This window comes from Trachurus japonicus, chromosome 13 (assembly GCF_045865225.1).
Source record: "Trachurus japonicus isolate A0001 chromosome 13, Traja_1.0".
Lineage (NCBI taxonomy): Eukaryota > Metazoa > Chordata > Actinopteri > Carangiformes > Carangidae > Trachurus > Trachurus japonicus.
Window position 1 is genome coordinate 23,210,633 of NC_140919.1, and position 26,861 is coordinate 23,237,493.

The following is a 26,861-nucleotide window of genomic DNA, read 5'->3' on the forward strand; positions in this document are numbered from 1 at the left end:
AGACCTCATCATCATCTTAGAGGATTGTGATTGACAATTTTTTTTTGAAAAATTGTCATTTTATCATTGTCTTCTCACTGCTCTGCATCTTATGGACCAATAAGAAAAAAACCTAAAAAAAAAAATTAACGTTGAATAATTATGAACTACAAAGTAACACAGATGAAAAAAGAACCTCAACTGTGTAAGACTGTGTTTATGCAACGTTATGGTAATGCTGAAAGTGCAAATGAGTGGAAATGACTGCGAGCTGAACCAACGTCTGGTTTCCTGCAGGTACTCAATGCGGCTGTCACTCTTCTTTAAAATTAAATGATGTGTGAACTTGACAGCATTAATCAGACAAATGAAATGATCTGCAGTGGCCACAGAAATGCTGATAATTGCCTGCAGTTACCCCTCTTTGCCTACAGAGGGCAGTGGCACGTTGTCGTGCTGATGTTGGAAACGGAGAACATTTCTGCAGCTTTTCTTGCCCTGAGCTCAGACTCCCAGGAATTGAAGCAAAAGACGACAGCATTTGCACTTAACTTAAAAAAGGCCTGGGAATCTCAATTTAGGGGCGATTAAGTTCACTTTTCCACAGGCGGTACAAAGACTTTATGGTTGACATTGAGGGGAGAAAATAAAGAATATTCTTTAGTCTTCTGAGCCAGGCTAAAGAATTTTTTTTCTTTCTGTCATGATACAAAATAAATCTCCATTCCTGCAGCTACAGCGAAAAACAACAGGAGTCCATTTTCAAAGACCAGAATTACACAACAATTTCTACAAAGAAGCTGGTATTTAGGAAAAAAAGTTGTGACTAATAATGTGTGTATACCCTGTTTGGTCTTCTGTGAAGTCGCAGTATTCACACAGCGTATAAACTTCTTATACCGCCAGCTTTATATGATCATTATTTTCTGCCATACTGCGCATTCTCAACCTGCTCCGTGCATAAAACAAGATTTAGTTATGTTGGTGCTGGTGTGTGTTGTGTGTAGCAATCTCTTCTGCTGCCACCTGCACCGAGTTATAGAGCTGTTGCTGGAATCACATACATTTCCATGCACCTGAGGCCTCGGGGAAGAGCGGACACATCACGCTTTTTTTGAAGCCAGGCAGAGAGAAGTTCAGGAAAACTCTGCACATGAATATGCAATTTACATGAAGAGAGGATGTGTCTTTAAGATGTATGTCTCCACTAAAATCTGGATGACTGGGCTCGAAGCATAGGATAGATTTATCTCATTTTATGCGCCGTTCTGACCATAATCCTGCTGCTGTTACCATGGTAATGAGATGCCAGCTCTGTCATCAGTGCCACTGGCAGAGGGAGAAATTATAGGACATGATCCCTTCTCATCTATCTTAGTCTTCAGACAGGAGAGAGAGAGCATGCAAAGGAGGGGGATTGTATGTGAGAATAGGCGTGTGTGTGTGTATGACGTGTGTGTGTGTGCACTTGAGGTGTGTGAAGTGCGTGTGGAGAAAAAACAAAGATACCCTAGATAAACTACACTTATCTCCCAGCACTTCGACATAAGTCGTGACATGTTGCTTGATAATGAGAGGGAGAAAGAAAGAAGGATTATGAAACGCTATAAAATGTTAATGTCAGTAGAAGATGACATGAAATCAATTAAAAATGATACAAATAATATTAAGTAGGCTAATAATATTAAAGAATATGAAATACACAACTGTTTCTTAAACAGACACAGACATACAGCTTGGCTGTGTTTTTACAGACTTCTGTATTCAGCAGATAGCAGTGTAGCTCCTGGCAGCAAGCACACGCACACGCACACGCACACATACACACACAAAAACTAAGATTTGGAGCCACAAGCAGCAGCCAAGCCACCCGCTGCTGTTAGACTCATGACCTGACTCTAGATCATCACATAGCCATCTGCATGGTCACACACACACACACACACACACACACACACACACACACACACACACACACACACACACACACACACACACACACACACACACACACACACACACACACACACACACACACACACACACACCACACACACACACACTTGCTCTAAAGTGATGGTATCCATTCATCAGGGACTTGCAGCATGTTCTGCTGGTTAGCAGCAGATTTCAGTGGAAACAGCAGCAGACTCTCCACTGCCACAAACACAACAAATCTGAGCCCTTCTGAGCTCTACCAATCAGGCGACCCATCCCAACATTACCGTAAGCCGCTGTCAGATAAATCTTTGTATCTACCATGAGTCAGCTCTTCAGGATTTAGGAAAAGCCAAAGCATCTTCTGACTGTGGCAATCCAGCATTTTAAACATGCTCCCGCAATAAGCCACCAGTGACTGAGTCACAGCGATTTCTGAACAGCGACCATGTTCCAAACAGGATTTCAGTGAGTGTGCTGTGTCCTGAACTCTGATGTCTCACTGTGACCTTATGAGTTCAAAGAGGGAACATAACAGGACATCACAACAACAACAAAAAAGTTGTAAAACACAGTTTTTCACATACGTACCTCTGGCCACCCTGCTTGTTGAAGGCGCAGGCTAGAGCCACCACCTGCCCAGTGGCCCTGCTGACCACAGGGACACAGAGCATGGAGGAGATCTCACAGCCCAACATACTGGACAGCTGCCTCCGCTCCTCCTGAGAGCAGGAGAGCCACAGAGGTTAGATAGATAGATAGATAGATAGATAGATAGATAGATAGATAGATAGATAGATAGATAGATAGATAGATAGATAGATAGATAGATGGATGGATGGATGGATGGATGGATGGATGGATGGATGGATGGATGGATGGATGGATGATGGATGGATGGATGGATGGATGGATGGATGGATGGATGGATGGATGGATGGATGGATGGATGGATGGATGGATGGATGGATGGATGGATGGATGGATGGATGGATGGATGGATGGATAGATGGATAGATAGATAGATAGATAGATAGATAGATAGATAGATAGATAGATAGATAGATAGATAGATAGATAGATAGATAGATAGATAGATAGATAGGCAAGGCAAGACAAGGCAAGCCATCTTTATTTATATAGCGCATTTCATACCAAGGCAACTCAATGTGCTTTACATAAAGACAAAAAATTAAAAAAGGAAGCATAAGACAGAATAAAAACAAACAAAACACTAAAAACAGAGTTAAAAGCAAGAGCAAATAAAAGTAAAATAAAAGAAAATAGGTAAAGTTTTAAGTTCTTAAAGGGACAACGAGGAGTTTCTATTTGGTTATTTAAAAATCTCACGTTAATGTGGATGACTCTACGTTACCCACACTTGTTAATGGGCCCATTTTCGATAAATATATCGTTTTGTCTCTATCGTTATTTTGTTATTATTAGTGGTGGCGGAAACGCTGGTCGAGCCGACCAGCGTTTCCTTACTTTCGGTTTCGTGGCGAGTTATGAGAATAACGCTGCCGAATCGCCATTTATGGTCGGAACTACAACGGTATGTGATCGTCTTCGAAACTCTGACTTTAGTAATTCTTGATGAATGAAAACATGAGTCCGTCTTGTGCCGGTCAAAGGTAGATAGATAGATAGATGGATAGATAGATAGATAGATAGATAGATAGATAGATAGATAGATAGATAGATAGATAGATAGATAGATAGATAGATAGATAGATAGATAGATAGATAGATAGATAGATAGATAGATAGATAGATAGATGGATAGATAGATAGATAGATAGATAGATAGATAGATAGATAGATAGATAGATAGATAGATAGATAGATAGATAGATAGATAGATAGATGGATAGATAGAGAGATGGATAGATAGATAGATAGATAGATAGATAGATAGATAGATAGATAGATAGATAGATAGATAGATAGATAGATAGATAGATAGATAGATAGATAGATAGATATTCTTACAGCACTGATGTCCTGAAGAGTAATTGATTTCTTCTTCTCGACGACCTGACCGAAGCGTCCAAACATCAGCTGAACGGACGTGAAAAAAGGAGAGAGATAAAGAAAGGATGAGTGAAAAGGGAGGGAGGCAAAGACAAACAGAGTAATGGGGTGAGAGACTGGAAGAAAGCAGGACTGTTGACAGAGTCCCTGGAGATTTTAGAGGGGTAAAATATATAAATAAAGGCTGCTTATTATAAGGGAAGTCTGTTACCTCCCTTGTAAAATCTGCACAAACGGCCCATCGAGGGGCTGTTTTTCTGTGTCCTGGTTTATCTCTTCATCAAATATTATCAAGATTTCACACATCATTACTCTGGTTAAAATGCTACGTCTGCGCCACAACCAGGGAGAGAAGACTTTAAAGCGACCCAAAGGAAACGATTACTGCTCCTTCCCAAATTTTCTTACAGTAATTATAATCACTGGCAGGGATTATAACAGATTACATGTGGGAGGTTTATTTTAACATGTCAGTCAAAGAAACCAGTGAGAAGTGCCAGCACACTTTGCATCAAAAGCATAAAAAAATTATTCATTATTTATTATCAACAAGATTTTGTTCTTATTGTGTTTGGTCTCACCGGGAAGCTGATTTCCTCTTCCAAAACTTTGTCTCCGACAACCTAAAGGTCACAAAGGTCACAAAGGTCAAAGGTCACCGGTCATTCAAATGTTAATGTCCAAATTATTCTTTAGTGAATGAGTCACTGCTGAAATGGTCGATGGCCATGTGTGTGTGTGTGTGTGTGTGTGTGTGTGTGTTTGTGGATGCATGTGTGTGTGTGGGTGTGTTTGAAGAGCGGGAGCGATGAAGAGACAATCACTGTTTGTGTGTGATGTTTTTATGTGCTATTTCAAAGAGAGATTACAGGAACAAATGTGTCTGTGATAAAAACGTAGAGAGAATTTTGTGTGCACATTTCTACCTGGCAAAACAGCTGGTGGTTGTCCTCGGACACCAGTAGCAAACAACAACACTGCGACCGAGTCTGCTGCTGCAGCTGAAGAAAAAGACAAACACAACAGTCAGTCCTGACATATAATCACAAAAAACCTCTTTGCCGGACTCAGTCGCTTGTTTTTAAAGCCTCAATTTAAGATTCTTTGGAGCGTGGTCTCCGCGTGAAGAGGAGATTAGAAATCAGTGGGCAATGAAAAATGACTGGACCTAGAGTGGGACAAGAACTCAGTGTTATCTTCACTCTCTTGCAGGAGCATCAAATTGAGGATTAAAGGGATAGTTGGGGATACTCGATGTGGGGCTGTGTGAGGCAGTCATGCATAGTCGGTGTGTTACCTGCAGTAGATTGGGATCAGCGAGCTGCCTGCCAGTTAGGAGAGGCAGCAGATAACACTGCACAGTAGCAGAGCAATGTGCCGCTGTGCACAAGGGCCAGCAGAAAAAAATGGTTTTTGACTCTCACCGAAACCATCCTATAACCGTTCAAATAAAAGCTTTACTTGGAATATTTTCAGTAACGTCTTGTCACTTACAGCACTTTCCTTTGGCATACATTGTTGTCAACCACAAGCGCACACAGTATTTCACCACAGCCACAGGTCAACCGAATTAATCAGAAAGAGCTGCACGATGTTTTGAGGGGAAGATTTTCACCAACAATATTTTAAATCAAGCACATATCAAAATGGATATTGGATTGTTTTGTTGGGTGTAAAAGTGTCTCAAATGTTTTTTTCTTTTTCTGCTGCCACCTCCCCACCCCCCATGCACAGCAGCACATCACTCGGCCTCTGTGCTCGTGCTGCTGGCTGCCTTTTGTGACTGGAAGCGCACTGATGTAAATATACTGCAGGTAACGCACTGGGTATGCATGAGTACCTAAGACACTCTCACATCAAACAACCTGAACCATCCCTTTAAGACTTACAAGTGTCATTCCTGCTTTTATAATTCACAGAAAAAACAAACTAAATATTTAACACAACATCTGGCCCCAATGAAGAATAGTGTGAGTGAGGGGAATTCTTGAACTGGATTTTAAAGGGACAACAAGGAGTTTTGGAAAAGCGAAGCGTTTTCACACTACATTTATGAGCCTCTGCGCCGGTGAAATTCTTTGACCGGCGCAAGACAGACCCATGTTTTCATTCATCAAGAATTAAAGTCAGAGGTTCGAAGACGATCAGATACCGTCGTAGTTCCGACCATAAATGGCGATTTGGCGGCGTTATTCTCATGACTCGACACGAAACCGAAAGTAAAGAAACGCTGGTAACGATTACCAATCGTAACAATAGAAACAAAACGATATATTTATCGGAAATGGGCCCATTAACAAGTGTGGGTAGCGTAGATTCATCCACATTAACGTGAGACTTTTTTATAACCAAATAGAAAATCCTCATTGTCCCTTTAAATGAATTTACAATGGGAAATGATTTTCGGTTATTACTACTTACCTACAGAGAGAGAACATATCTTGTAAAACAACATAAAATACATTTTCACGCTTTGGTGCTATCACAAAGTCAAGGTTTTTCCTCTGAATCTGAAACCTCAAAATACCCTCACGAACAACAACAGCAGCAGCAGCACATTTGGGTGTCTGCATGTGTGTAAATGAAAGGGTGGCTCGGCAGCGAACGTCTCTGCTGTTGTGCTCTGTAAAACCTGCAGAGTTGCAACCAATATCCTGCTGCGGTCTGAGATGGGAAACGTTTCATTCACATTCATAGCCTGAAACACAACCTGAGGTGAAAAACACACACCTTTGTACACACTGACACAAATACAGTAGGTACACAAGCATACATGAGCATACATGGATGCTCACACACCCACACACAGTCATACATAAGAGCAGCATTGCCTCACACAATATTAGTCTCTGTAATCCACAGAGCTGGATGCAGAACAACCAGGACAGGAATAAACACCAGCCACTGCCAACACGCTCACACACACACATGTGCTCGCATACACATACAGTGAAACGCGCGCACATTAAACATGTCGCTGCACCCCCATACAATAATAAACCCCTCCACCCCCTTTTTCCCAAATACTGTTAATCCCATAAGAGCCACCCCAAGCACTTCCCACCAAACTGACAGTTCTTGAGCAGCAACAATCTCCTGCTGCTTTTCATACCCCCCAACAACCCCGACCCCCCCCCCCCCACCCCCCTAACCGCCACTCCTTTTTACAACTGCGACAATAAACAGCAGAAACAAATCATGTAGGATTGAAAAACTCATTTTCAACCCCCTGCAGCATTTTGCACCACCTCAACCTCTGCTCTCCTTCAAATGCAGAAAGAAATACTACAAAAGCAAGTTTAGTGGCACCAAAGGACTGAATGAGGTTTTACATGCAGGCTGCTCCGCCACTGCTGCAGTGCTGTTTGACCACAGGACCGCAGTAGTTTAAACTGATTTTTTTCACCCCCAAATATATTCTTGTTTTCTGCTGCTAGAAGACCCTGATTACTGCAGGTGAAGGTAAATTAGTTCCTCATTTATTTGGTACTGACAGAGAACATAATGAAACAGAAACAGAAAAAACAAGGTGCTGCATGCACCACAGTCTGTAATCAATGGGTGGAAAACAATTAACATTTAAAACTACTGAGGGATTAGGATGCAAATGGCATTTATAAAAATCTGTTTTTCACATTGTTTTTTTATACCATGAATGATTAAAACTCAGAGTCTTCTCTCTCATTTAATAATAAAAAACAAACCCTCATAAATTCCCAGTGTTTTTGTTTTTGCCTAAAAAAATAACGATTACTTGTGATTATCTAAAAGAGCGAAAGAAAAGCAGTAAAATTTCACAACTGTTGAGCTGGAGCTGATGAATATACAAAGTATAGCTATACGTCCTGTCTTAATAAAACAGCGTAAAGGATCAAAGGTCTTTGTAGTATGAAAATAATCACAGGCATCTGCTCAAATCCTGATGGATGACTCCTACTTTTGATGCAGCAAAACCTTCAAAGCTCCCTCCCTCTCTTTTGGCTTATATCTCCCCATATCTCATATTTTCTTTATCTGTGAATAATTTCATACATTGAAATTGTTGTCATGTTTCTGCACATACTGTTGCTGAAAGCTGGCGTCTTCGCTCTCCTTCCTCCCACTCATCCAAAACTCTTCCTTCCCTGCAATCAATCTCTGCCCCTCTCCCTCCTCCTTCCTTCCCTCCTTTCTACGGAGAGTACATCATGTATATGGGGGGGGGGGGTCATAGTATGTGCAGGATGATGAAGTAATGGTGCGATAAAAAGCTTGTGGTGTGGGTTTTGATAGGAAGACGCTGGGAATAAGTCATTGGGAAGGATCCCATGTTTTGCATGTACTGTATGTCTGCAACTCTGTGCATGTGTGTGTGTGTGGGGGAGTATGAGTGATCTCAGCCACTTACATAATTGATGACTTTGAGCTGGAGAGAGGCTGCATCAAGGTCATAGAGCTCACCTGAAAGAGAAAATGGAGAGAGAGTTATGGGAGTGAAAACCAGAGAGGAGCAAGGGCAGATAGGCGTTAAGGAAGGAGGGGAATGCAGAGCATGTACGCAAGTGGACAGAAAGCAATCCGGGGAGGGATGCATTGAGACAGCGAGGTCATGGAGGGGTGAACGGGAACCAGCTAACAGAGGGACTAATAATGAAGACAAGACAAGGGATGGAGAGGAGGGATGCCCGGACTGCAGATGAAGACAGAAGGGAGGAGTTGGACAAAGAAGCAGGAAGGCCCCTTGAATAACCTGAAGAGCTCATATTTGTTGACAATTACCAGGGAGTAAACAATGTTGATGTATGTGTGTGTGCACAGGAGCGGCATTAGTGAGTCCACTTCCATTATGCATGAGATTTTAAACAGTGTTTTTGCAAAGCGTTCTGTTTTTGCACAGGAGCTGTCACGCATTCCTTTCGCCAGTGACAGAGTCCATCTAAATTCATAGAGCTTTTTATCCAGATGGGCTTACTCTATTATAACGTACCTCGCCTCTCATATTCCAGTGTGTGTGTGTGTGTGTGTGTGTGTGTTTCTGTGTGTGTGAGGTTATGTTTGCGAGGTGCAGAAAATATAAGATGTCAGAGAGAGCGAATGAGGGAAAAAAAAGAAGAGAGGTGTAGGAGGGATCTAATGCGATTTTTCATATGCTGTTAATGAAACATAACGTATCTACAGTGTGTGTGTGTGTGTGTGTTCACCTTACCACAGAGTTGCAGGATGTTGCGGTCCAGCTCGCAGTAGTCCTGTTCCGAGACGTTGAGGTGCAGCAGTGCATTGTGGGACTGTATAGGTGAGGGGCTGAGGGGAGGCCTCTGGTAGGACGCCTGCACGGCCTGGACTCGCACGCACGCCACTGAGGCCTGTGAGGTCACACAGACAGACACTCCAGAGTCAGCTGGGATTAAAGACTAAAGACTGTTTGAAGTCGTGTTATTTTCATCCAGAACAACAGAAATGAACGGAGCGGCCGCTGAAGTAAACATTGCACCAGTCGCACACAGGAATCCCCACTGAGCTTGTGCCAATGATCAAAACACAGAGATTTTTGCAGGCAGAGAGGCTTTCTGGAGGTCTACAAGTTAGAGAGTTATTAAAGGGATAGTAGCATTTTTTTTAAAGTGGGGTTGTATGATCTACAAATAGCCCGTAAGTACTTTAATTGCAGTAGAAGACTCTCTGCACTCCTCCCGTTAGCGGCGCCAGCCCATAGCCCTGCCCAGAGATTTACAACATACATTGTTGTGAACAGACCCAAAGAAACGGCCTATTTTCACGGCCTAAAAGAGGTTTTATGTGAAAAAAAATACACAGTTCTATTGTTCGCTATAATATAAGTTTTTCCAGCCCTTCAATGTGCAGGAAAAACGCAGTTTTTATTTGGACCTAACCAACTCATGTATCCCTCCGCCTAGGGTTAGCGCCTGCCGATCAGCAGTTGGTTAGGTCCAAATAAAAACTGTGTTTTTCCTGCACTTTGAGGGGCTGGAAAAAATTCTATTATAGCGAACAATTGAACTGTGTATTTTTTTTCATGTTAAACCTCTTTTAGGCTGCGAAAATAGGCCATTTCTTTGGGTCCATTCACAACACTGTATGTTGTAAATCTCTGGGCAGGGCTATGGGCTGGCGTTGCTAACGGGAGGAGTGCAGAGAGTCTTATACTGTAATTAAAGTACTTAGGGGCTATTTGTAGATCATACAATCCCACTTTTAAAAAATGCTACTATCCCTTTAAAGCTATTCTATAATTATTTAATAAAAACTTCTGTTTTATTTGCACTGTTTTAATTCACTGTACATTCACCTCACCTACTATGTTTATGTCTAACAATCTGTTCTGCATCTTTAAGTACAGTGTCCATTAGATGCCATCTATGTGCACATCTGTTTAAACAATTGACAAAGACGTGTGCTTTAACCCCTCTGTAATATACCACAGTGATGGCCTTTGTGCTGAGAGGTGTTCAGAGAGAGCTCTTACGTGTTTCTCCAGCAAGTTAAGGTGCACTTCATCCTGATCAGATAGTGGATTACAGCCAATCTGCAACACACAGACACACCAGGCTGTTACATTCCTGTGTGCATGTACAGGTACATTCAAATCAAATCTATCTATGTTATTCAGTACAAAAAACTCCTCCTTTATGTGCTTAAAGCAAGGACTAACCAGTAAGACTGCGATGGCCTTGTCCTGTTCCTGGTGCAAGATAGGAATGACAAGAGCTGAAAGAAAGAAAGAAAGAAAGAAAGAAAGAAAGAAAGAAAGAAAGAAAGAAAGAAAGAAAGAAAGAAAGAAAGAAAGAAAGAAAATTAATTTAATTCTGTTTACAAAAAGCATCCATTCAGACAAAACAGACTCTGTCCTTTTCTTTCCACGTCCTTGTCTTGCTCTTAATCTCATTTGTTCTTCCTCCATGTTCTAATACTAATGGAAATATTCAGGGGAAATGAACATGGGCAAAAAATAAACAAAACGTCCTTGTACTGTTTACTCTTTTCTTTCATTTTATTTAATTTGCCATTCTCGTCGTCGATGTAGAGCAGATTGCAACGGCAGAGCCTTACAGACAAAATAAGTTTGATAATGGAGTGTTGTGGGTGTGACATACATAAACAAACAGAATAGTGTGTTTGCAACTTGGAAACAAACTAAAGTCTTTAGTTAAATTTTTTTTTTTTCTTTTGCAGCAGCATTATTGAATGTTGAGTGGTACTTATTGATCCACAGTGCAGAGCAGTCAGGCATGATCACATCCCTCAAGGTTATTCTCTCTTTTCTGCTTTTAGATAAAAACAAAACATGTTAATTTGAAGAGGAATGTTGAGTCTATTCATTCTACTCCATTTGAACTCTTGGATGTTTTTTTCTCTCTGTCATAGACCTTTCATTGGTCTCTTGTCCAGTTTTGTTGCCCACACAGCTACTATACCTCTCCCTCGCCAATCATCATCTCTTGTTCACTACTTCTCTCTCTACCTCCTTTCGTTTGTTTTTTCCTCCCACGGTCTCACATCTCTCTGCTCTTCTACATGCACAAGCACACGCTCACACATCCCCGAACAAGCACACACACACACACTCACTCAGATGTTGATCCATTTCTCTGTCCACCAGCATCATTCAAGCCCTCGCTACACCCTTCAACACACACATGAAACAAAGCACACGCACACACACACACACACACACCTCTCCTGTGTGCTGCTAACGGCGCCGCGAGGCAGATTCTGTATTTTTCTGGCAGTTCGGATGGAGGAAGGCCGGCACATTGACATCGCTTCAGCTGGTCCACGATACTCCTAAGACAGACAAGAAAACAAGATGAGTGTGACTCTCTCAGGTTTAAGAAAGACAATTATCGCCAGCACATTACGTAGTCAGAGGGAGAAACAGAGAGACAAAGAGGAAGACATTTGGAAAAATAATGACAAGCATTAAGAAATCAGGCAAAAAACCCAACACATAAAATGTTCTAAACAGTAAACAGTCCTATTCTTCATGGTGAAATTGTAACTGAGCACAGCACAGTCATTTGAGTATGTGTGCGTGTGTGTGTCTGTGTGAGAGAGAGAGTGTTGGCCAGGTGTGATGCCAGTTGTGATGTAGTGCAGGGGTGTGTGTGTTATATTTGATACAGATGGCAGCTTTCTTATGCTAAATGATGAGATGATTGTTTATTCTGGACTCACTACTCCTACGCACACACACACACACACACACACACACACACACACACACACACACACACACACACACTGTTATACACTCTGAAACCCACTCCATCCATTGCAGCCAAATGTCTGCACGGTGCATTGATTTAAAAATGTCCATTTATTTCAGCGAACTGAGGAATAGTCTGCACTGTAGTCGACCACTGTGGAAAACACAGCTGACATTTGTTTAATGTCTTTGTTCAAAGCGCCTTTCCTGCATGATCAGGAAGCCAATTTTATACCCAGCATGGAGAAAAAACAATACAAAAACACCCAGGAGCATTAAGAACAACAGTTATTTCAAGTTCACATATAAAAATATAGATATGAGATAATACCGATACGTTACAGATGGCCAGGTAAGAGCAGTTAGAAGCAATAATTGCTCAAATTGAATGAAAAGTGGTGCATACAATGTTGGCCACTGGGAACAGTTAGTAGCAGCAACAGCAAAGACTTGGAGATAGACATTTAAATGGGCCACTCAGGTACAGTAATGTGTGTGTGTGGGTGAGTTATAGAAATCAGCTAATGATTAATTGATCTGGATGGCGCTAATGACATCATGTTCCTGCCAAAACCTGCACCATGGCTTCCATTTTTCATGTGTCTCAAAGTGCAGAGTTAAGATTAATTCTGGATCACTGTGTCTTGAGGTTTCTGGCTGTGTGTCATTATTAAGGTGTTGCATTGGGTTATATTACCTGTACAGTCGTTTTTATTATCTGAACAGATCTTAACAGATGACTGAGCTCTGAGACTCCACTATAACAGTTACTAGTCTCTATTAGTGTTGCATCCCAGACTACAAAACTCTGGAGGGGAACTACAGTACTTCAGCATGCACGGCTCAAGGAAAAGAAAACACAATGTGCAGGCACTGTGGAAGAGGCTGCATGCTTGACTGGTCACCTACATAATGTATAAATACGTTTTCCTGCTGTGGATTTGGTGTCAGCTGGGCTAGCTGTGTTTTTGCAGTTGTAGGGAACATGAGACTGAAAATTACACATTATTACATCAACTGAATGCGGTCAAAACAATAATTATACATAATGGCAAAAACCATCTTATCATCAATCTGCCAATGATCTGCCAATGGCGCAAAAAATGTGAACGGTCCTTTTCACAAAACTGGCAACAGTTTAATGAAAATACACAGGATACACAATGCAGCAGCACAACTGTTGCAATACAAAGAAAATATGTATTGCAACAGTTGTGCTGCTGCATTGTGTATCACTGTTCACTGAATTATAAACCTTGGGTTTTTTATCTTCTTACAACAATATTAACAAGAGCTTGTTAAACTATCCAGTTATTCTGTATGCAACAAGAGTATACAGGACAAACAATCATGGAAAAAGTCTTAGCTGAGCTTGTTTGTGCATTTTCTTTGTGTGTCTGTGTGTGTTTGTATCAAGGTCCAGTTAATGGGGCTTGGGTTTATTAGAAAGAGGGTTGGAAAAAGGCTCAAACAATGTGGCCTTCTGCCTCTTAGATAGTTTCATTGAGTGTGTGTTTGTGCTTGTTTCAGTGTGTGTCTATGCCAAGGTCTTGATAACAGGCTTATATAAGCAGGTGAATTGGAGGGAGAAAAGTAACAAAGTGCCCTCTAGCTCTTTTAGTATACTACCGCTAGTCTGAATGTGTGTCTGTGTTTGCATGTGTGAGTGCACTGACTTGTATGCGTGTGTCTGTGTCTGTGTGTCTTTGCGCATTTGCATGTGCACGATGATGTTTGTGTGTGATCCCATGTTTGTGTGGCAATGAGTTGTTGGGGAAAAGGGCTCTTGTCTGACAAACAGACAGTTTCATCAATAATGTAGTGTTGGTTTTTGCCAGCGCCTAGGCAGCAGTTGCGGTTGCACACGGGGTTGTAGAGCTTCAGAGAGCACTTAAAGAGAGGAGGGGATCGCCGTGTCTCTCTGCGGGACCCCGGGCACCGTCACCTCGGCTATTAGCCCTGCAACGCTTCCATGGGGAGAGGGATTGAAGGTGAGAGATAAAGAGGAGTGTTGAAGAAGGGGTGGTGGGGTGGGGGGGGTGGGGGGTGGGGTGTTAGAAAGAATGAAGCATGGTCGGCTTAGTGCTTCATTGCTCTTCAGGGAGCGAACGGGCTGAGGGAGGCAAAGACAGACTGATGGAGGGAGGTGGGAAGGTGGAAGAGCAGATGACAACAGTGGGAAAGAGGCTGTTAGAGAGGGGGATGTGTAATAAGAAAGTGAAATAAAGGAGGCTTTAAAGGGATAGTTCACCCAAAATTCAAATTTCACTCATTATCTACTCACCCTCATGTCGACTAAGAGCTGTGAGAATTTTCAGAGTCCTCCGTGCCTTCTCTGAGTTACGGGGTTTAAACCAAAACTCAGAACCTATTGCCAGTTGAAAAATGTATATATTGTTCAGAACCCTATGTGACTTTGCCACTGGATAGATCCAAGAGATCTTTATGTGCCCAGTTGAGGGCTGGGATTCTCCCTCTGGCAATAGAAGTTGGTAGGTTTAACTCAGTACCTGAGGAGAAAAGACTATGCACATTATGTAATTTAAATGTAATTGATGGATGAACTGCATTTTGTGTTTCATTGTCCGTTATATGATGAAGTCAGGCAGTTTTTGTTTCAGAAAATGCAAAATGTGAAACCTGAGTTGTTCTGGGTGATGATGATGAGGTAAAGTTGGAATGGTTCTTCAGAAAAGAAGTCTTTACTATAGCTACTTTCATAAAAAGTGCCTGGTCAAAAAGTGAATTATTTATGTGAATTCCATGTGGTTTTTGTTTTGTCTGTGCTCTGATAATTTTGTTTGGTGTCTAAATATGAAATGTGTCTTGTAAGCCCTTATAGGCTGGGCGCCTTAATTGGTGCACAACACGTAAATAAATATAAATTCATTCATTCATTCATTCATACAGGGGGGTCCGTGTAGCAGTATTTGTCCATATAATGGTTGTCAATGGATACCAACTTTCTTCGTCCAAAAAGACACACCAAAAAACATCAGAATACCTCCATACTGCTCGTCTGTAATGTCCCTCTTGTATTGAAGCCCCAACATGAGAAATTGTTCCGAAAAAAATTAAATAAGTCTATGTTTTAAGCTTGTTTGTAGCGGAAGCTCCCAGTGTTTCAGTTCACTGCTCTTCCTGTGTCGAGATTTACACTGACCGGCGGAACAGTTTCTCATGTCGGGGCTTCAATACAAGAGGGACATTACAGACGAGCAGCATGGAGGTATTTAGATGTTTTTTGGTGTGTCTTTTTGGACGAAGAAAGTTGGTATCCATTCACAACCATTATATGGACAAATACTGCTGCGCGGACCCCCCCGTAACTCAGAGAAGGCACGGAGGACTCTGAAAATTCTCCCAGCCCTTAGTCGACATGAGGGTGAGTAGATAATGAGTGAAATTTGAATTTTGGGTGAACTATCCCTTTAATGAGAACATACAGAAATGGGAAATGATAGAAGAAAGTAAGAGGTGGTATAACCCTTTTTTTCCCTCAATGATGAGATCTCTCTACCTCTGTGGCGCTCCGGTCTCTGTGTTGATGATGTGATTTTGGGCTGAGCAGCTCATAATCATTCAGGTGACAGCTGCTTCTCCTATGGAGGAAACAGCCGTCCCTGTTCCCCCCCTCATCTCCTCCTTGTTCTATTGCTATTCCCTCAGCAAAGACGGAGCAAATCAGCGCACAGTGGTGATTCAGTGGGACGATATCATCTGCATCGTACTGCGTGGAGACTCACACAACCCCACACGCACACAAACAAACACACACCTGATCTTTCCCTCTGGTTGCAGCTCATGTGGTGGGTCGTCAGAGAGCAGCCTCGAGTCTCCCTCCAGCGTGTAGACACATACACAGTCCTGGAAGAAAACACACTAATTTATGTGCACGTTCATTTGTAATATTTACCACATTTTAATTAGTTTAATGAGTGATGAGCCTCATCCGTTCACAACAAGGCCTGGATCTGTGTTCCTCTGCACTGTCGACTCGTTAGCACACTCAGCTCCACTACACTAAATACTAACAGGAAGCCTTTTGTTAGGAGTCGGATGATAAATGAAAAAAGAAGTTCAATTATGTTCAACCGTTTGTGCAGATTTGAGTGTGTTTGTGTTCAAATACCGTGCTGGGGAGCAGCTCCTGTACGCTGTCTCGAAGGGCCACTCGCAGCGAGCGCGTGTCAACAACCGCCGCCAGCCGCAGCAAAGCATCCTGGGGAGGGAGACAAACAGATGCCCTGATGTCTGTTTGGTTGTTTGTTTATGATCTCAATGTGCATCTCCAAAAACCTGAGGCCTTGGCTATAGTTGTGTTTCTTTCTCTTTTTTTCAGTGGGTACAAGGTTTATGGTGCAACAACTCTTCCCCAGATATTCAGCTTGGCAGGCTGCAAAGGCCTCACAAACAATGTTGAAACTGTGTCACACTCTGTAAATGCATGGCACTGACTCTGCGCCTGCTGGAGACGATGAGCAAGGCACTTGACTATTCAGATGACCCAAGGGATTTCTGGAGTTAATTTTACTCCTTAGGACACTTGAAGCTTTTGTTTCATTTTAGCACTGTGAAAACCAACCACTTGACAATTAATTTGCAGCCTTCATTAGACAGGTAAAAACTGATTTTATTTCTTTGAATCAAAGAGTGTATATTGATACTACTGGCATCTAATAACTCACAAATCACATATCCCATTTCCTCCAGAAAAGAAGCACTTATTATTTTTTGAAAATATTGCACTTAATTACAGTCTGCTTCTGGCCAGTTTGATCAAATTTAACAAGAATCAATCTTTTCTTTTAATCTCTTTTGATTTGAATCGCTCTCTTTCCACACCAGAAATCAGCACATCCATGAATCATTGAGAGAAACTCTTTAGGATCTCAGCTGAAGCAAAACAGAAGGAAATGACCCCTCTCCATGCTTAAAATAAACCAGTCCACCTGACATGTTGTTGTCCAAGCATATCAAAAGGCAAACGTGTTTAAAGCTCTACTGAATGGCCACACTTGAAGGTGGGGCGTCAAGCATGCCATCATACAGATGCAGCTCAGGCAGGATGGAGCTGCAGATGGAAATAATGTTGTTGTTCTCGTGAAAAGTGGCAGGAAATGAAAGAAGAAGAGGGCTCTAAGCAAGAAGTTCAAATCCTGCCTCTGTTCATCCCTTTGCACCGCCAAACGAAGAGTGGGTATGTTTGCCCAATTGTCAGTCTTGGAAAGAGGAAAAATGCACATAAAAACTGTTCCCCAATTGTGCTGTCATCGAGATGTGTTGAGAGGGTGATTCAGATGCTGTTAGACCAGAAGACAAACGACCCATGTCTTTAAAGAGACACTGCAATTTCAAGGTACGAGAGTAGTTTGTTTTCTTTTTCCCAAAGTTTTCTACTTTAATAGAGATGAGGTTTGGAAACCACAAGAGCTCTTCTGAGATAACAGGGGAGCTGATATTTTCAGCTCATGCAAGATTGCTTTTTTCTCTTTCTTTACATTTTCACCTACTACATTACAAATAATACAAACACGTTGCGTCGTCAACTTTATCAGATGAGCGCTTGAAACATCCCTTGTGACAGCTATAAATTCACACCATGAGGATATACACTCTGGGTGCAGTCTACTTAAATCCCTACCAGCTCCAGTTATCATGCTGCATTATTATAACATGTTGCTGCAGTTTAAAGAAGCATCTCAGTGGGACTTCACAATCTGATCAAAGCATGGAGAAACACTGGATGAAATCACAGAGGCTTTAGACTCTGTAGCTTTTAAAACTGTGTGCTGAATACAAATTGGAAAATAAGACGATAATGTTGGAAATATTGTCCGTGACTGCCAGATCATCCTCTTCCAGTTGTTCTGACAAAGCTGTTAGTCACACAGCAGAGCTGGAAGGAAGAGCATCTTGTCCCTTCCTTAAGAGCATGACGGCACAAAGGTATTGTGTATGCTGTGCCTGCTGGGGGTCTCCATCTGTCCCCTATCCCTTCCTTTCTTTTCATTGTGCCCCCCTCTTCTTTCTCTTTCTCCACCATCTCTCACTCATGTTCTGACTTCTGATTTGATTTTGGCAACAAACATGGGGGACAATGAAGATGATGACGAAGGAGGAGAAGGAGGAGATGGACAGAGATGGGGGGGTGGGGGGTGGGGGGGGGGGGGTCTCACCATGCCTGAGCACTCAGTGTTGGTTATTACATATGATTAGATATGATTAAATGTGATTAGCTTTGATCACTCAATCAGGCTGCCAGAGTCCTGTTGTAATGAAGCTGGAACCAGCCCGTGTGTGTATGTGTGTGTGTGTGTGTGTGCGTGTTTGTGTGTTTGTGTTTGAGAGAGAAAGAATTTGTATGTGTGTTAGATCTCAGACCACGTCTCAAGAAATGCTTGTGGAAATCCTGGTAAGTAATGTTTGATCAAATGTAGATTCTGAACAACAACAGTTTCTGGCTCTGCTCTCCACTCTGCTGTCAAGAACTTGTCAAGGATGTACGCTGAAACCTGCCATCATTTTCTTTGTGTGTGTGTGTACTGGCAATAAGATGTATGCCTCGATAAATGTCAGCCTCTGTCTTATGACCTTTCACAATCATTTCATAATACCTCAAACAGGCTGTTATATTAATTTACCTCTCCACCCATTATGACACACATACACACACTCAGGTTCTGACGCACATACTAAAACACATGATTTTTAGCTTATAATAATAATAAGAGCTCTACCCTTTAGTATATCCCTATTCTCTGTTTTTGCGTAATGAAATTTCATTTTAACATTAGTTCAAAAACTGAAGCATGACAGTCTCCAAAATTTGACTGAAAAAAGCAACATTACTCATTTGGTTTGTTTTTCTCTAATGCCATTTCAATTTATGTGAATTTGGCCAAAGCTTTTATCTCAATTGATTTGAAAAAGCTCTGATGGAGAACATTTTTAATACGGGTGATGTCCAATTCCTGCTGGACCGCAGGGATAATAGAACCGACATAGCATGACAGGACAATGCGAAGAACCATTATCATAATAGTGCAAAGTCATTATTTTGATTCAATTATTTTGATTTAATTTCAGAAATACTCTCATAGATTCCATATTCATTCGACTCATTTCATTACTGTCATTCACGATTTATTGCAGTAGCGCAGTCATCTGACGTAGGATTTATTGCCCTGCTCAAAGTTTTTCTAGAAATGTAAATATATACTGTATATATAAAAAAAAAAAACTCTGTCTTGTTTGAGCCATCTCATTCCACCTGTCATCCGCGCCTCTCTAACTTCCCCCACGGGATTCATCTCTCATGTACATGCTAGTTTCTCTTCCTGGTTTCCCCATCCCTCCCCTCGTCAGGATGTCGTCTCTGCTCTGGTCTTTATCTAGAGCTTTTCTAATCACTCAGTGCACTCTGACATTTGAAGGTCACCTGTGATCGGCATAACAAAACACAGATCCAGCTCCCTCTTTATCTTTTCCCACCATCCTCACATGCATGCACACATTAAGATACTGTTCTGAGTTGCACCTCGGCTCACAGTCACACTAACCAACTCAGTCACACGACCTGAGATTTTTCACATCAAGCCGCTCACACAGAACTGCGTCATAAAACTAATTGACAGAGAAAACTGAGGACAGTGGGGTATGCAATCCTTAAAAGCGATTAAAATAATTAAACTCATACAAATACAATTAGCTGAATATAACTATTAAAGACTAAAGGTCAATGTATCCTCTATTGCACGTTCCCGTGTGATTTGTGCTTACAGTAGGTTTATTACTGAGGGCAGAAAAGTATGAAATACGTTCTGCTCTCCTGCAAGATCTGTACACAGGAGGGAAATTCAGCCAAGAGTTCCTTTCACACTGCTGGTATAACAAGCTGTGAACATGGTGGTCAGTCACCATGTGTAACAGTACAGAAGCCAGATTAGAAAAAAAAGAAGGACTTGAACAAGAAAAAGCAAAACTGCTAATGAATGTAAAGAAGTAAAAAAAAAAAAACTAGAGGGCAAAAATTTCATCCCGTCACTCAGTCTTTTCCCTGAACTGCAGCAGTCATAAATCAGCATAATAGAGAGGGAGGTAGACATTTGGAGCACAACTCCAGGAGGACAACTCACTGAAAAGTTTAATTAAGTCTACATGGACAGAGCCGTAGCTGGATGGATGAAGCCAAACCAGCTCTGTATAATGCTGTGATCATTTCCCACGGAGCAGAACTACAGATGATATTTGCACATTCTTCTTAAGGCTTATTTTAGTCTGCTTCAGTTACCTGGTCACCTAGGATCCTGTTGGCACACCAACAATACACATGAATCCGTGTGTATCATTCGTTCATTCGTTTTTCAAAATAAAACCAAAAATAAGAAAACGAAAAAACAACTCTTTTTCTCAGTATTCGTTTCCAAAACTAAAATGAAAAACGGATAACGACTCGTTTTTTCAGTTTTCGATTTTATGCTCAAATGAATAATGGAAAAAAACGGATAACGAGCGTTTCTCGTTTCATCCATCCATCCATCCATTTTCATCCGCTTGATCCGGAGTCGGGTCGCGGGGGCAGCAGTCGGAGCAGGGATCCCCAGACTTCCCTCTCCCCGGACACTTCCTCCAGCTCTTCCGGGGGGACCCCAAGGCGTTCCCAGGCCAGCCGAGTGACGTAGTCACTCCAGCGTGTCCTGGGTCTTCCTCGGGGCCTCCTCCCGGTGGGACATGCCCGGAACACCTCACGAGGGAGGCGTCCAGGGGGCATCCTATACAGGTGCCCGAGCCACCTCAGCTGGCTCCTCTCGATGTGGAGGAGCAGCGGCTCTACTCCGAGCTCCTCCCGGGTGACAGAGCTCCTCACCCTATCTCTAAGGGAGCGCCCCGCCACCCTGCGGAGGAAACTCATTTCGGCCGCTTGTATCCGGGATCCCGTTCTTTCGGTCATGACCCAGAGTTCATGACCATAGGTGAGGGTGGGAACGTAGATCGACCGGTAAATCGAGAGCTTTGCCTTTCGGCTCAGCTCCTTCTTCACCACGACGGACCGATACAATGACCGCATTACTGCGGCCGCCGCACCGATCCGCCTGTCGATCTCGCGCTCCGTTCTCCCCTCACTCATGAACAAGACCCCAAGATACTTAAACTCCTCCACCTGAGGCAGGAACTCTCCCCCGACCTGGAGGGTGCAAGCCACCTTTTTCCGGTCGAGAACCATGGCCTCGGACTTAGAGGTGCTGATTCTCATCCCAGCTGCTTCACACTCGGCTGCAAACCGCCCCAGTGCATGCTGAAGGTCCTAGCTCGAGGGAGCCAACAAGACCACATCATCTGCAAAAAGCAGAGATGAAATCAAGTGGCTCCCGAACCGTACCCCCTCCGGCCCTTGGCTGCGCCTAGAAATTCTGTCCATATAAATAATGAACAGAACCGGTGACAAAGGGCAGCCCTGCCGGAGTCCAACACGCACCGGGAACAGGTCTGACTTACTGCCGGCAATGCGAACCAAGCTCCTGCTCCGGTCATACAGGGACCGTACAGCCCTCAGCAGAGGGCCTCCGACCCCATACTCTCGGAGCACCTCCCACAGGATGCCACGTGGGACACGGTCGAAAGCCTTCTCCAAGTCCACAAAACACATGTGGACTGGTTGGGCAAACTCCCATGCACCCTCGAGCACCCTGCGGAGGGTGTAGAGCTGGTCCAGCGTTCCACGGCCAGGACGAAAACCGCATTGTTCCTCCTGAATCCGAGGTTCGACTATCGGCCGAATTCTCCTCTCCAGCACCCTGGAATAGACTTTCCCCGGGAGGCTGAGGAGTGTGATCCCCCGGTAGTTGGAACACACCCTTCGGTCCCCCTTTTTGAAGAGAGGGACCACCACCCCGGTCTGCCAGTCCAGAGGCACTGTCCCCGACTGCCACGCGATGCTGCAGAGGCGTGTCAGCCACGACAGCCCCGCAACATCCAGAGACTTGAGGTACTCAGGGCGGATCTCATCCACCCCCGGTGCCTTGCCACTGAGGAGCTTCCGGACTACCTCAGTGACTTCAGCTTGGGTGATGAATGAATCGACCTCTGAATCCTCAGCCTCTGCTTCCTCGACGGAAGGCGTGTCAGTGGGATTGAGGAGATCCTCGAAGTATTCCTTCCACCGTCCGACGATATCCCCAGTCGAGGTCAACAGCTCCCCTCCTCCACTGTAAACAGTGTTGGCGGAGCACTGCTTCCCCCTCCTGAGGCGTCGGATGGTTTGCCAGAATTTCCTCGAGGCCGACCTGTAGTCCTCCTCCATGGCCTCCCCGAACTTTTCCCAGACCCGAGTTTTTGCTTCCGCGACCGCCCGGGCTGCCGTCCGCTTGGCCTGCCGGTACCCGTCAGCTGCCTCAGGAGTCCCCCGAGCTAGCCAGGCTCGGTAGGACTCCTTCTTCAGCTTTCATGTTTCATGCAATTTTGATCTGAAGTGCAATGAGCCGGAAATGACCGTGATCCGGAAGTGACAGTCTCTGCCTTTACTGCTAGAGCCCGCAAAGTAAAGGATAATGTATAGTTCGGAACCTGAAGGGGTTTATTTCTCCATAACAACCGACCAACTATACATTATCCTGCTTATTACACGGTTTACGAGTGAAATTAATTTGAAACATATGTTGATCAAAATACATGTCAGCCCGAGTCAAAACGTAACCTGTACTGACGTAATTGACTTTCATGGAGACCATTGACACGTGTGTGATAGAGTGGCTCACAGAGGTAGACAGGTAGTTTCTGATGCATGGACTTTTGCTGAAGCAGGATCGAGTCCGGCTCCACGCGAATATGTGAAGATTATGTTTTCTTCACTTTATTTTTTTTCATGTGGCTGGTACGTAGTGCTCACTCACAGCAGCATATTCGCTGCAGTAGATGTGAACTGTGGCTTGAAACTCGCTGTTACTGTAATATGTTGTGTTGTGACGGAAGCGCAAAACAGCTGCAGCTGTTCCGTACGGTAACCAGTTAAATCAGAAACCAGTTGGGCCATAACACCGGCCAGATGCTGCTCTCTGATTGGTCCATCGCTGCGACCGTCGTCAAGTATAACAGACCGCTGCTAGGGACGCTGCTCTGATCAGCGCAGCTAGGAAAAGAGAAACTATGCAGGATATTTACCTTTTACCGTCATTAAACAGCTTCGGACTAATTGTGATTTTAGATGTGTGATGAAATGACTTGTAACTTGTTACAAGCAGAGTGGAGGCTGCTTCCACGTCGTGGCTGGAAACCAAACCTGCTGATCAGAGCCTCTGATCCATAGACTGTATAAAAAGCTCTGACCCGGTGTCAGCTCTCCTCTCGTCCCGGTGGCACCGCGAGTCCGCGACACAAACGCACCCCGTAAACAGTAAATCTCTTGTTTATGACAGATACTACTACACACATTGTAACACTGTATCAATCAATCGATCCACTGATTGATTATCAAAATTCCATACAACCTGTCGGGGTTTATTTATCGCGAATATGCTGCTGTGAGTGAGCACTACGTACCAGCCACATGAAAAAAAATAAAGTGAAGAAAAAATAATCTTCACATATTCGCGTGGAGCCGGACTCGATCCCGCTTCAGCAAAAGTCCATGCATCAGAAACTACCTGTCTACCTCTGTGAACCACTCTATCACACAGGTGTCAATGGTCTCCATGAAAGTCAATTACGTCAGTACAGGTTACGTTTTGACTCGGGCTGACATGTATTTTGATCAACATATGTTTCAAATTAATTTCACTCGTAAACCGTGTAATACGCAGGATAATGTATAGTTGGTCGGTTGTTATGGAAATAAACCCCTTCAGGTTCCGAACTATACATTATCCTTTACTTTGCGGGCTCTAGCAGTAAAGGCAGAGACTGTCACTTCCGGATCACGGTCATTTCCGGCTCATTGCACTTCAGATCAAAATTGCATGAAACATGAAACGAGAAACGCTCGTTATCCGTTTTTTTCCATTATTCATTTGAGCATAAAATCGAAAACTGAAAGAACGAGTCGTTATCCGTTTTTCATTTTAGTTTTGGAAACGAATACTGAGAAAAAGAGTTGTTTTTTCGTTTTCTTATTTTTGGTTTTATTTTGAAAAACGAATGAACGAATGATACACGGATTCACATGGACCGTATTGTGTAAAGCTGCACCATATAGGCTACTATAACGAAAGACAACTGTACCCTGCCGAATGAGTGCATAATTCATATGGTAGAAGTAGAAACAAACTTATTCCCCACAGCCATTTGACCCAGTCAGCTCCAAGGGGGCAGTTGTCGGTCTGAGAAGTGAAGCTCACTTCCGCGTTCAAAAAACTGCAATCCCCTCGGATTCCTCTGGGGGCTGGTGTCAGAAGGGAGCATTCCCCATAGACCCCCATGTTAAAATTGCCGACTTTACATCCTCAGTAAACATGTTAAAAGCCTGGTGTCAGAACGTTTTTTCGTCTCAATCGATAGTTTCTACAACCGCACACACTCTGAGGGGGGTGAATTTTTTTTTAACTCTACCGTTTTACTGTTATTAGGTTAAAATTCTGGCCAATTAGGGAGCGGAAACGTTGAGTGACAGGTCCGAGCAGCTCCGTGGACAGTTGCTTCGAGGCCAGTGGGCGGGTTCTCGGCCGGCCAATCCAACATGGCGCTGTTCAGGCCGCCATATTTGAGTCACAAAAACGACTCCCCAAAACCAATGGGTGACGTCACGGACGCTACGTCCATTATTTTTACAGTCTATGGTCAGCTCTCATGTTCACTACTTTTGCTCTTTAATGGTTAAAGCATAATTGCACAAATAGCTACAGGGCTGTCTTTGTTGATACAGAATCTGCTCTCAGGGGCTCTTCACATGATTCTTGAGGCAGCAGCGGTGGTGGCGGTGGCGAGAGGTTCAGCAGGAAGCAGAACTGAGCCCCTGAGGATCACAACAGTGAGATATGGAATGTGTATGATGTAAGACGCAGGAAAACGGTGCTGAAAATATATCGGATAAACAAGAATAAAGAACAAGAGGTGGTGGTGATGCAGCGAGACAGCGGCACAACTGGCTTACAGCCATGTGGAAGATAAGAGGGAATGAATCAAGAGATGTCAAGTTAAACACTGGAAAATCTCAAATATGGTTTGAATTAACCTCAACTGGGGCTTTTATGTGAGCATAGCTCTCATTGCAGACGACCTGATCTCCTTCTGTTTTATGTTCATATTAAAAAAAAAACAATTCAATTGGTATGAGGCCCAACTTCTAACTGGAAAGAAAGTACCCCAATACAAGGAGGAGCTGTAGACGAGGACGGACGAGCACACAGAAACAACAACAGAAAAGATACAATATGAAGAAACAGAACGACAATTATAGGCAGCAAGATTAACATATATCAAGATTATGGATCTGCGTTGTCATGGGGACGGTTTGTTCCCAAAGATTTCCAGTAAGTGGGCTTAGTGCTGAGAAATGTTTTTCAATATCACTTTAGAAAGCATGAGGCCCGTCTTGTTTGGATTTTCTTCGAGACGAGCTCTGATTTGACAATCTACCAAGATGGCATCTCTGGAGAAGAATAATGAGTGGTGTGTGGTGTTAGATCAGATCTTGGTCAGTGTTTGTGTATCGCATGACGTACACTAGGTCCTAGAGTGGTTTTTGAAAAAGAATAAAATCCAACACAACAATTTCTTTGTTGATAACCATAATAAAAAATGAATTATGTCAATTTATTTTCCCCTACAGACTCTTTTCCTGCGTCGCCAATAGAAATGAAGCCACTCAGCCACAGCAAGATATAGAAAGATAATTTACACAGTGAATCAAGTTTCCCATTTCAGAAGTTTTCAAAAGACATTCATGTGAACACAAATGAGGCCTAGTGCTTTTTGTTCTGTTGTGGACTAAAGGCATTGTGCTATCTTCTTCAAGATGTCTGTCCTCATACAGTATGAAGATGCACTGGGACAATCTTGGTTAGAGATTCAACAATCTGTACAGTCTTTCCCTTTGAGTCACTGTCCCAGATGTCAGGTGCTGGTTACTTTCACTCCTCTTGACACAGGGTATGAGCTGTATTCCTCATCATTAACCAGATCAATACCTCTGAAACTCAGGATCAGGCTGAGTCACAGTGAATTGAAGTGACGTAAAACACCTCACAACTGACACATTTACTTACCAGTGACTAAGACTTCTGAAAAAAGGGTTTTGTTTGAATTTAACGTATCTATTTATAGCTTACCGGTATATCTAAAATGCAAACTCCCTCAGATTGCTTCGTGCTTGATTACACTCACGGATGTACTTAAGGAAACTCACTCATTTGGGACTCAGATATTAGATGATTAGCTATTTAGCTGAATACTAATATTCTACACTGGCCACATTAGATAAAGACCTAGCTTAGCTAAAGACTCGACCGGGAGGATTAGTTTAAGGAGCTAATTGGAGCCTTCAGGGTAACTCTCGTATTTCTTATCTGCAGTATTGTTCACAGAGTCGTCTTGTGCCGTGAATCAAGCCAATCTGCATTTCAAGAGCTTCGACCTTGATCTCACAGTAAGAGGGTGAAGGGTAATGGCATCCCACTTGTAGATGATTAAAGACACCCTCCTTCATGTCCATAGATTCTGATGTAAAACCAACTGTTTTCATGCTCTGACAAGCCCCCAGAGCAAATCACTAGAT

The 26,861-nt window shown here is 43.1% G+C and overlaps 1 protein-coding gene across 2 annotated transcripts in view; it reads right to left on the reverse strand.

Annotated features, from left to right (window-relative positions):
- pde2a (phosphodiesterase 2A) overlaps positions 1-26,861 on the reverse strand; it is a 170,062-nt gene that overhangs the window by 15,414 nt on the left and 127,787 nt on the right. For both annotated transcript variants that reach the window (XM_085795459.1, XM_085795460.1), the window contains exons 3-13: positions 16,287-16,376; positions 15,933-16,021; positions 11,624-11,733; positions 10,601-10,656; positions 10,415-10,474; positions 9,137-9,293; positions 8,339-8,391; positions 4,878-4,952; positions 4,533-4,574; positions 3,910-3,978; positions 2,509-2,639 (exon numbers count right to left, since the gene is read on the reverse strand). In XM_085795459.1, coding sequence (XP_085651585.1) covers positions 2,509-2,639; positions 3,910-3,978; positions 4,533-4,574; positions 4,878-4,952; positions 8,339-8,391; positions 9,137-9,293; positions 10,415-10,474; positions 10,601-10,656; positions 11,624-11,733; positions 15,933-16,021; positions 16,287-16,376 — 932 coding nt within the window. The remainder of the gene's footprint in view (positions 1-2,508; positions 2,640-3,909; positions 3,979-4,532; positions 4,575-4,877; positions 4,953-8,338; positions 8,392-9,136; positions 9,294-10,414; positions 10,475-10,600; positions 10,657-11,623; positions 11,734-15,932; positions 16,022-16,286; positions 16,377-26,861) is intronic.